Below are 12,098 nucleotides of genomic sequence, written 5' to 3'. Positions count from 1 at the left end.
AAGGATAGGCCTTCTGTTCTATGTTCTGCCACAGCCTTGCAATGCGATCTTGGATAGCTCACTTAATCCCTCTGTGCCTTGGGTTCCATATCCATGAAGTGAAGTAGTAATATTAGCCTGCTTCAAAAGTGTGTTGCAAGGGTAAATAAATTAATGTATGAGGTGATCAGATAATACAGTGGAAGGGACCATAGCAATAGACACTCGTTTCTTTCTAAAAATGTTAAATTACAAGAGAAGCTTAGAAGAATCTTATTCTTATCCACAACCTTTGTTCAATTTAACAGCTGGTATAAAACAGCTTTAAAAGAAGAGTGATAAGTCTTAAATGACATATCGCTCCAATCAATGGCAAAAAGTGTTTTAACAACTTCATAAGCACTCTCTCTACTATATTTGTTGGAAGGAAGAAGTATGCTCCTGAACCAATATCATTTAAACAAAACACAAAAATAGTAATATTGTCTCTTTCTGCCCTTTTTTTTTTGTGTGTGTGTGTACAAGCTAAAAGCAATAAATTCCGAACAGAAAAATACAAACCATACAAGACAGCATTTTTTATTCCTTCTGGTCTATATCACCCACTCACCCTTAAGCATTAACCAGTCCCTCTTTCTGGTGCAGAGCCCAATGGGGGTCAGCTGTGCCCAGGAGGGTCAGCTGTGTCTAATTAGCTCACAGCTGAGAGAACCGCCCTCAGTGGATCTTGATTCATTGCTGGCAACTAACCCACCAAAGTCCAGCCCTTAGGCCAACTTGGCAGTATCCTTCCTTTGCTCTTGTCCATGGCTTATTAACTCTGATTTTACAAGTAAGACTCATCTAACAGCATGTATATTCATACTGGCACAGATCATGAACTACACATAATTCTCTCATCTAGTCTTTAAGCCACAGGTAGGACTGTGATAATAAGCCTTCTGGACCAGCAGCCAAAAGTGTGGGTGTTTCTAAGAAGAATATTAGAAGTGAACTCTCCCTACTCTTTGCATTGGTTGGTTTAGATTTGTAAACTCTTATTGTTGGACCTTGCATTGATTGTTATACAATATGGAGGGATGTTCATCTGCAACCCCCAAAACTCCTTAGCTAGAGAGACCAACATTTAGCAAATCAGGCAATGGGGACAGAGGATTCTGAACAGTGAGATGAAGAAAATGGAACTCCACCATGTGGACCCACCTGCTCCTGGGCATGGTAGGAGGAAGTAGTTTCTGCACCTCCAAGACTACAGGGGCTACGACTGGCCCTTGAGTTGAATGGTGGAAGCTTCCTTTCACCTTCTCCCTGTGCACCTGTACAAAGGCAAGACACAGGCTAGCCCTAAACCTGAATATTTACTCCAATTTGTTTTAATTACTGTGTTACTTTCTTACAATGGGACAGTTTCTAATATAAAGAGCTACAACCTACCATCCTGCAGTCTTTGCACCTTCACTCGTGACTTGCATCCCTTCATTGTGAGTCCAATTCTGTAAGGTGCTTAGTGGCCTCATTCCCATTAAAAAAATGAGCTTCAGGCTTAAAAAAATAAAAAGCCTGCCCTCACAGCATACAAGCTCAAGGCTGTTAGCATTCTGGGACCTTTCCTGGCACAGCTTACATTGTTTAGGGAACTGTGCAATTATTGGCAGGGAAGAAAACAAGAGGTAGAGGACAAAGAACTTCAAACATGGGAACAGTGTTATTGTACTTTCAATCACTGGGCTTCTTAGCTTCCCATCATGTTATTTGCATTCATATTTCTTGTACAGTTTTATCTTCAAAATGGTTGTATAATTAATTAATTAATTATGGTAGCACTTAGGGAATGTCTACACTGCAATTAGACATTCGCGGCTGGCCAATGGCAGTTGACTTATGAGGGCTCTCGGGCTGTTTAATTGTGGTGTAGCCATTTGGGTTTGGGCTGCAGCCTGAGCTCTGGGCTCCTCCCACCTCGCAGGGTTTTAAAGCCCAGGCTCCAGCCCCAGCCCGAAAGTCTACACAGCAATTAAACAGTCCCTTTGCCTGAGCCCTGTGAGCCCAAGTCAGCTGGCACAGGCCAGGGCAGGCTTTTAATCACAGTGCAGACATACTTCTAGAGTCCCCAGTCAAGATTGGTGCCTCCTTGTGCTAGGCACTGCATATAGTAAGAGATGGTCCATGACCCCAACTGCCTACAATCTAAATAGACAAGACACAAAAGGTGGGAGAGAAACCAGTAAGGAAACTTGCCCACGGTCACATAGCAGGTTAGTTACAGAGGCGGAATTAGAACTTAGGCTCCTAGCCCAATACCTTATCCACCAAACCACTCTTTCTCATAAAAAGTATAAATAACTGGAAAACTCAGGGTCCTCTGTGACTCATATTTTCTCTGTGAGATGGTACTCAATATTTTTAAAAATATTAATTTACTTTTTTGTAGAAGAATGACCCAAAAAAATAAAATGCAATATTTTTTCTTTCAGGCAACCACAGTCTTGGATTCCTGCCGGTGGCTGTTTTATATATCAGTATTGTAAATGCACAAAAGCAATTATATTTATCGTAACATATTTAGGTTTAAATAAAACAGTCAACAGTAAAATATGCCAAGTCAGTTCTATCCTGTAATTTATAACTAATTGTAGAAAGAAGCAGGGATAGTTCATACTTATCCTCTCGGGTCTGATCATGCAGTCCTGAGCTTAGTGGCAGTTTTGCCTCCAGAAAGAACTGCAGAACTAGATCTGCAATTGTCAAAGTTTACACATACCTGTTTTTCTCTTTTTAAATTGCCAGTTGTCTATTAATGAAATGTAACACTCAGATGATCATCTATCAAGAATGTGTATAAACAGAGTTTGCTTAGGGTTTAGCTCTTTATGTTCATGACATACTTAAAATCAGAGAGGATGAGATTAAATCAGAAAGGATGAGATTAAAACTGCCAGTTACTAATGATCATTCTGCTGCTGGTTAATACTCATCCATCTTCCAAAACCATGTAGGTGGAGCAAAAAATGACAGCATTCAAAAACTGATAGTATTCACAAAGAATTTTATGCCTTTATTACAAAAACAAGGACACATGTTCCTACTTCAAAACATGGCATAGCAACTGGGCCATTGTGAAGACTGTTAACTCATTATTTCAGGGTCTTTGCTCTGTTCTGTTTGAAAAACAATGTGAAAGAAACTGCAGTGGAAGCTCCGTACCTAAAGGTTTCTAGCTGCAAGTATCTAGCTGTAGTTTAAAGTGCAGTTTTATAAATCTAGTATTTTTATTTGGCAGGTGTCAAGCACTGTGGAGAGTGCACTTCCTTCTGTTTTAGAATGCTACGTTGATGTAACAAGATATTGGAAAAGACATATTTTGCAACAGTGTTTTTACTGCACAAAATAATAACCACTGTTGGTTTACAGTTAAGATTACTTAAGTGCCAATCTCATCAGTGCACTACCTGAAAAGCAAGGGAAAGTTTAATTAGGGGAACCTTCTTTCACATATCTTCCCACCAAAACATCTCTTAGCCAATCACACTAACAAACTCCAGGCTTCCAGCACTTCTAGCTCCCTTCAGCTTCCCTCACAGACAGAAACACAGCATACAGGTCAAATTCCTGAAATTCACACTCTAATTCAAAACCTGAGTGCCTGCCGCAACAACATTACTGTGACCGTAGGGATGTACGTGTGTGCTGGTTTGAAGTATGACATGCTATATGTGCCTGGAGAATGTATGAGGCTGGTGTCAAGGTTTTGTGGTAGAGTGAGTTTCAGGAATTTGGTATATGCTTACAATCTAAAAAGGCAAAACCAGAGGAAGGATGGAGAGAGAGGATGTAATGAACAAGCAGAGTGATCAAGATGATGGCCGTCACATGGCACATTAATGCCAGGGCTGGTCTTTTTCATATTTGTTTATATAACTGTTTTATTTCTATTTTTAAAACTTTGGGGGCACTCTGGGTTGAGGAAAGGACTGTTGGTGTAAGAGAGGAGTTGGTAAAAGGAGAGGAAAACTGAGGGGGGAGCCGTGTAAAAATGGGAGGAGGAAAGAATGAGCTGGAGAGTGCACAATGAGCTGGGGGGGGGGTGGAGGAGAGAAGAGGAGGAAGTAGGGCAGCTGAAGGGCTGCAGAGCTCTGAGAGGGGGAAATGAACAGACAAGGGTGATACAAATATGAGGGGGGAAACTAAGTGAATATGAAATCAGGAGGCCATGAGGCTCCTCCCCACGTGCAGTGAGGAGGTGAGGTGACTGCGCCTAATGCGCTGGGCAGGACTCTGTGGGGCTAGCTGGCTCATATTTACCACTGACCCCCTCATCTGTAGCTGCTACTCAGATACCTAGGCCTGGATCCACAAAGGAACTGAGTTGCCTTAATCCCAGTTCTAGATGACTAAATCCCACGTTTAGGCACTACTCTAATCCCCGCTCAGCAGCTGCCTCACAGATGCCGACTTTCTAAAGTGCCGGAGGGTGCTCGCCCCCTGGCTGTGCCCCAGGCCCTGCCCCCAATCCACCCCATCCCCAAGGCCCCATTCCGCCTCTTCCCGCCCCTCCCCCGAGCATGCTGTGTTGTTTCTCCTCCCCCCCAGCCTCCTGCCTGCATGCCGTGAAACAGCTGATTATGGCAGGCAGGAGGGAGGGAGAGGTGCTGATCTGCGGGGCTCGCGGGTGGGAGTGGGGTGAGCTGATGGGGAGGGTGCTGGTGGGTGCTCAGAACCCATCATTTTTTCCCCGTGGGTGCTCCAGCCCCAGAGCACCCATAGAGCCAGCACCTATGAGCTGCTTAACCCTGTACATGCCTAGACTTACTCAGCACCTAAGTTTTTGCAGTAAAAATTTCCTAGATGCTTACATTTCTGCCTCTGGGCAGGCACACTGCCATCTCACTCTAGTTATCTGGACACCTGTCCTTCTAAAGGGAAGACAATGAGATTATTCAGAAGACTCACCCTTTCCCCAAAAACATTCCCAGTGAAGATGCAGCGCCTGATGCTGTCGTTGTATGTGAACAGTGTTCATTGTGATGCTGCAATAAAAGGCACTGCATTTATACAAGAAAAATGCATTCTTTTGTCAATGTTACATTATGGTCTAATTTCTGTTCTCAGTTACACCACTGTAATGCCACTGAACAATATCTGTTTGGGGCAGCATTTTCTTACAACTCAATGTGAAGGCCTGGAACATGGATACTTTTGTGCCTGAAGGGGACTGATGGCTAAATTCATGAGTGCGTCAGCCCATATTCATCCACTAAAGCAATCAAGAAAGAAAAATGGATGAATCTTGGACTCAGTCACATAGTGGAGTAGTATGCATAGTATCTGGATACTAAAGAGTTAACAGTGTTGATTGCCAACCTCAAATGTTCAAAAATTCGGAGTCAGACACCCAAATCATGAGGTTTACTTCTAACAATTATACTGTGGTTTTGGGCTGTCTTTTGATTTTTGAACTCTCCCTTACCCCCGTGTGCAACAATGACAGTGTTACCAGCTCTCCCAAATGTACAGAGAAAGGTGACTTTTTTGGTGCCTCCTGCAGATGCTCTCACCCTGGAAGACCCAGCTGAGGTCCAGTTACATAGACTTGTATAAAATGCTGCCTGTTAATGGTGCTGCCGAGCCTCCAGCTTCTCCCCAAATCCAAATATTCTAATTGAGCAATTCTGCCATCCCAGACCCATATCTGCCCATCCCACAGGCTGGCCATTCAATTCATTCTGCCCCCTTCCTAGCTTCATATAGGCCCCTGGCCCTCCTCCCAACACACCTCTGCTCCTCCTGCAGCTCCAGGAGTTCTTCACCCACCTCCCAGGCTGGTGAGGGGCAGCTCCAGGGGTTCTTTGTCCCCTCACCCCCTTCCCAGGCTGGTGTTGCAGGGATGGAGAGGTGAGGGAGGAGCAGACTGGTGGGAAAGGGGGAAGCAGAGCTGTCCTGAGCCACTTAGGCCTTTCTGCTTCTTCCTCCGCTCTTGTGACAATGTCAGTGGCTGCTCCCTCTCCTCACCCTGCCAACCCAGAAATGTTCTCAGCTCCTGAAAGGATGGGGGAGGGGGCTCTGCCTGCCTTCTGCAGCAGCCCTGATTGGCTGCTCTTCCCCAGGAGGCAGGTCCTGGGGGAGCCAGATACTCAGAAAGAGTTTTCCCCAGGCAGGGCTGAAAACCGTTTTAAGGTTGGAGGGTCTAGTGAGACTGGCTCCAGAAGGGCTAATATCCTGGTGCCCCAAGGCTGGAACTGCACTCAGGGTGGCCAACTCTCACAGTTTTTCCATGCGTGATGGGATTTTGGCTGGGCTGGAGCCCTTCTCCTGATGGCCTGGGAGCTTCAGTGCTCTAACAAATTTGAGCTCTGCCTGGGGAAAATCCCCCTCTGACTGGCTGTCTGCCCCCTGCCCTGCCTCCTGGGTTAGAGCAAGCAATCAAAGCTACTGCAGAAAGAGCTCCCTCCCCCCCAGCTCCCAAAGCTATTCTCAGTTTCTCACAGGAAGAGAGAGAGGAGGAAGGAGCAGGAAGAGGCCAGCAGCCTTCCTGTCCTGTGAGCAACAGCCCCAGTTCATCAGCTCTTCCCCCTTCTCTGCAATGCCCAGCCCAGAGGTGAGGCGGGAGGGGGTAGGGGGGGGCTGGGCAGATGTGAGGGAAAGAGGAAGCTAAGAATTAAGTGCTGGGCAGGGGTCAGGTTGATGTGGGAGTGAAAGCTGCTGCAGCAGGAGCAACAGTCACCTTTCCCAGTAAATCTGGGAGAGTGGGCAGACACATTGTCTCACACACACACCAGCAATGGGCAGGGAGAGTTCAAAAATCAAAAGACAGACCACAAAACACAATTTCTTTCTGACTTTCTTTAAAATCTCATGATTTGGGGACTATAACATGATTTTTGATGGCTTGAGGTTGGCAGTACTATGTACTTGTAACCTGATCCCTGCCTCAGAAACAGGCTTCCTGCTTCCCATGCAGCCTGTGCCCGGACTAGGTTAGATAATAAACCAAACATAGGCAGAAAGATCCTCTGTGTATGTAGTCCAGCCACTGCTGAGCTATAAGCCCTCCATTGGAGGCAAAGCCAGTCAAACTCCTGGGCTTGCCTGCCATTCCGTTCTGTGATACATCTGGAGAACAAACCAGTATCTACCAGCACTGTGGAGAATGAATAAAGCTTCCAGTTTACTCTGTCAGCCACTGGAATGGACAAACCATAAAAGAAACTGGCTCCCCCTGAGGAAGGGGCGGGCAGAATCTTCTGCTACCTATTGGTGCATCCCTGCACTAGAAAATACCATCACTTTTTGTACTGGGTGGGCCTTCAGGTCACAGTTAATTAGCTAAGAAATTCTGTGCACTTGCTGCCTGGTAATTTACTGCCATTAAGTTATATTGCTGATTCCACGGTCTTCCACTGGTACACCAGTGTGAAAGGAGAATCTGTTAATGGCACTGAAAGTTACACTAATTTCTGGTCCCTCAAATAGTTACCACATAATGAAGAGGAAAAAGGGGAGAAGGAGGAACAACTTATTTTAAGAGCTAAAAAGCTCCATCAGGGGGCTTGCTCTCTTCACAGCAGTGTTACTTAATGGCAGCATGTTACCAGGCAGTTTCTGCACAGAATGCTTTAACTAACTATGTACTTGAACGCCCAGTCAGTACAAGAAGTCATGTTATTTTCATTACATTTTCCCAACTGCAGTGATTAATAAAAAGGCCAATTGCTCAGCTCCCTGCAATTTCTTTTTCTAACTCTAGATTTTTTTCCCACTCGTGAAGGTGGTCCCGGCTCTGGCAAAGGAATCCAGTGTGAACAATTAGCACAGAAATACGGATTTACACATCTGTCCGCTGGTGACCTCCTCCGATGTGAATTAACATCATCATCAGAGAGGAGCAAACTGATCAAAGACATCATGGAATGTGGCGAACTGGTGCCTGGAGTAAGCTGCAGTTTCATTTGAAAAATAAAGGGGGAACCGGGTGTCCCTTAAAAAGTGTGGAAATAGGAAAGCTGCACTGGTATGTATTCCCATCTGAGGGGAAGTAAGCCTAGAGCTTGGTAGAGAGGATCCCTAATTCCCAGATATATGGCATTTCTCTTTCTTTTATATACTGGGGACATAGTTATCCCTTCTCACACCATACCCATAAATTCCCTATGGTAGATTAATTATTAAACACAGTGGGCCAGATTGCATGCTACACCTTGCAAGAGATGCAACACAGAAGTAGCAGCAAAGGGAACTTTATGCCACTTTTACCGCTTCCAAATTCTGGGCTAGTCCCAGATCTGGCATGGCCTTCAGTGTAAATAGGAGCATCCCTAGCAACTATTTTAATTTACATTAACTGCAATGGCTCCCTAAGGAACTGGCTGGCAGCCCAGAATAGCTGAGTGCCAACTGATGGGGAACGTGAAGAGTGTAGGGGCTGTTATTCCAGGCTGTGGCCAGGAAATCCCTCTGAACTGCAATAATTCCCAGATGTGGGGCAGAGGGGCGGGAGAGGTTCCCCCCACTTTACAGCATATGAGCAGCATAAAGGGCCAGGCTGCAGGCCAGAATCAGGGACACTATGATGTGCAGCAAGTGCAGTTAGATCAAGAGATGTGCGTTTTAATATAAGGCATCAAGAAATGCCGCCCATAGGAAATTAAAAGGAGTACTGGGTCTAGCTTAGTGTTGTTATCTTCCCCAGTTTGTCTGATGGGACAAACTCTCTTGTCATTTACAGCAAGATACCATGACATTGCACTGACACAATGTGATGCTGTGTCAAAATACAATCAGATTGTGAAGTATCATTATAATGTCATGAAGTTTCATGGTCCCCACAGTTCAGGGCAACTGCACCTGTATATCCCCTCAGTGACTGAGCAAGGGAATAGTCAGGCTTCCAGCCCCTCAGTTGTTGCCTTTCTGGATGGGGACCCATGTCTCTTTCCCTTCTGACTGGGGTATTTCCAGGCTGCACAGCTTCCTGCCTTCATTGTGTTATTTCCAGCACAGACAGGTTGCCCAGCGACACCTGCTTGCTTTCTCATCAGAGATGGTTAGGTGTAATTGCTACAGTTATAAGTTACCACACAGCACTTCCTATGCAAGCCTGCTTTATTCTTAAGGTAAAAACACTACAGAGAAAACATATTAAAAACAATAAAAGAACACACACACACACATGCTAATAAGCTTACCAGAATTAACTTTAACCCTAACATGGATTCTGACACGAGCAGTTCTTCAGCTCCTCACCTAAGGGGATTCTTTGTGGTTACCAGTTCTTCACAGCTTCAGCTCAGAACAAGCACCCAGTTTTATGGGACCTCAGTAGGTCCAGTCCTTTCAACCCTATGCTAATAACTGCGGCCCACATGGACCGGGGTCCTGTCCATTTGAAGGATCAGGAGAAAGGCCATCAGCCAGTTTAAAACCACGCTGTTTATCCAAAAACCATTTCTTTGCTTGTTGGTTCCTGAAGAATCTGATTTGAACTAGTATATACAGACCTTGGGGGGAGGGGTGTCAAAGGGCTGATAATGGTGGAATTATATTAGCATCCCCCCTCCCAACTAAAGAAGGTGCATAGGGTGCCATAGTAACACACACACACAACTGTATTTTAATGTATTAATTCAGTACAGTTTAACTTACTGCAGTAAAGTTTATCTTAATTCCATAAGGTTTGTTCAGGCTATTACAGGATAGTGTCTGTCTGTCACAGCCCCCAAATTGATTTTGAGACTCAGATATGTCCCACAACAACAGCGCATCACAACAGGAAAGATCCTGGAAAATTCAGAACAGGATTTGTTCTGACCCTGGTTCTGGATTTGTGTAACATATCTGTTCCTGAGGGAAAGCAATTTCTCCCCATGGCAAACTATCCTCTCCCTGGGCAGCTAGGGGAAAAAAGGCCAGCTTTCAAGGGACCTGCTCGAAGCAAAGCAGAGTTATAGTACTTCCTGAAGACATAGGATTAAAGTCCATGTGTAAAAACTGAACCCTTTAAAGCAATATTTATTAATAACCAAAGAATTCTTTTTCTTCAATACAGGATATTGTTTTGGCACTACTGAAGGAAGCCATGATTGCCAGTTTAGGAGACACAAAGGGATTTCTTATTGATGGGTATCCACGGGATGTGAAACAAGGAGAAGAATTTGAATGCAAGGTGAACATCTAGTTATTTACCATCAGTGCTGATATTAAAATTCAACTTGCATCTGACTCACAAATCAGCTACTCGGGTCCCTAGTTTTAACAGATATGACTCTTTATAAGCCACTGTTCCAGTTTGTTGGCTAAGAGAGTAGAGCGTTGTTATTGACCACTGGGGATCTGGAATGCCAGCAATACAGTGAATCCAACTTGCTCCCCCAATTGTATGGTGTCTGCAGTGCCAGAAGAAATAAAAATTGATTTTAGCCATTTAAGTTACATTAAATATAGATACGAGCAATTCTGTTTAGTAAGACACTGCCATTCTGAGAGTCACTTTTCTCCCTATAGCTATACCTTCAGTTTGCTTGTGCTGCTACTGCATCTCTCATTGAAAGGCAGTGTGGCGTAATAGAATTTCAAGCACTATGAGATGCATGTATCATCATTATTAAGCGCTTTCTTTAGGTTGAGTCAGAGCTCTCAGTGCCTGCAACCATTGTGACTGAGCAAAGCACAGGCCAAATTATTGTGGTAGGCAACATGTTGAAATATTCATAAAAGAGCATTTTGCAAGTTTTTGTGTGGTAGTTTACAAAGATTAAGGAAGCTATTGATTTTTTCACTATGCACAAAGACTCACAGAGAAGTCTCAGTTATTGATTTCTCAGCTTGCAGAAAATATTCCATTCTCTCTAAATAAGTGCCTGCACTGAATTTGCACAAGCTCACTACCACTATGAAAAAGCAGAACTGGAGTGGCTGATTAGTTTATATCCTGGAGGAAAATAATAATTACGTATTCCATTATATTACACCTTCACTCTACACCATTGTCTTGTAACTGATTTAAAATGTTGTAAAGACTTATTGAGTCATCGAGTTCGTCCCATGAACCTTTAGTTACTTTATATAGATTCTGTTCATTACGAAAGAATCACAAAAGCCATAGGAGGTGGGAGAAATGGCTTCAGCACCCAGTCAAGGTAATTAGCAATTCAGCTGGGCAGGTCACAGATTCATTTTTGGTCCATTAGTGCCTCCCTGTGCACAAAATTAAGTAATTCTCCCATGTCTCTTTCCAATAGCATGTGCCAATTTAACAAAGAGACTCCCACAGAAATGTTCCCTCTCTGCCTCTGATAAGCTCCACATGCATTTGCATGTCTTTGCAGAGTTGGGAGGGCGGGGGGCAGGACTGGAGAAACTGTATCCAAGGGGAAAGGGGCAAAGGGCAGCACCACTGGACAAATAAACTTATAGTGATTGCACTTATTGGAAGTGACTATACCTGAAATAGGATCTGATTTCTTACTCAAATGAGTAGTTCTTTCTGATGCAAATAAAGTACTGAGTAGTATAAGTAAGCAAAGGTTTTCAGGCTCAACTGAGCAAAGGTTTTCAGGCTCAGGCTCCTACTCAGTATATTGATAGTTCATGTGTGTTTGATCTGTGTAACTTGAAATGGCGAACTTCCAGCTGAGACAAATTTAGCACAGCTCCTACAGGCTTGCCCAAAGGGGAGCTACCTGGTAGTGTTGAGCTGCCAACAGATCACCAAGGTCCCACTTCAAACCTCAGCCCTCTTAATGTGCAGAATGCACAGCCAGAGTCCAGTTACCTGATGAGGTGCCTGCAGTGGCCTAACTGAGTGAGTTCCACTCTCATATCTGGCCACCATTTAACTCACCCCTCACTAGGGTGACTGCCATTTCAAAATGCAAAAACAGGACAGATGCAGGAGCCCCACCCTCCCTCCATGACCCTGCCCCCCTGCTCCTCTTCTTCATTGGGAGGCCTCGCCCCCCAGCCAAGCCTGAGCCAGGCAGTGGTAATTGCTCTCCAGGGAGCCCAGGCCGCTGTTGGGAGACTCGGACCTTCCACCTGCCCAGGGTGGGTGCCAGGTTGTCCAACAACAGCCCCGAGCCTGTGACCCTGCCTCCCCCGTCTGTGCCACCCAGGGCAGGTGGAGG

General features: G+C 44.8%; 1 protein-coding gene across 1 annotated transcript in view; it reads left to right on the top strand.

Annotated features, from left to right (window-relative positions):
• The window catches only part of AK5 (adenylate kinase 5), a 150,282-nt gene that overhangs the window by 118,152 nt on the left and 20,032 nt on the right, over positions 1-12,098 (top strand). The window contains exons 11-12 of the mRNA XM_073357295.2: positions 7,745-7,908; positions 10,022-10,138. Of these exons, the coding sequence (XP_073213396.1) occupies positions 7,745-7,908; positions 10,022-10,138 (281 nt within the window). The remainder of the gene's footprint in view (positions 1-7,744; positions 7,909-10,021; positions 10,139-12,098) is intronic.

Source organism: Lepidochelys kempii, chromosome 8 (genome assembly GCF_965140285.1).
Source record: "Lepidochelys kempii isolate rLepKem1 chromosome 8, rLepKem1.hap1, whole genome shotgun sequence".
Taxonomy (NCBI): Eukaryota; Metazoa; Chordata; order Testudines; family Cheloniidae; genus Lepidochelys; species Lepidochelys kempii.
This window is presented reverse-complemented; position numbering and strand designations above follow the sequence as displayed.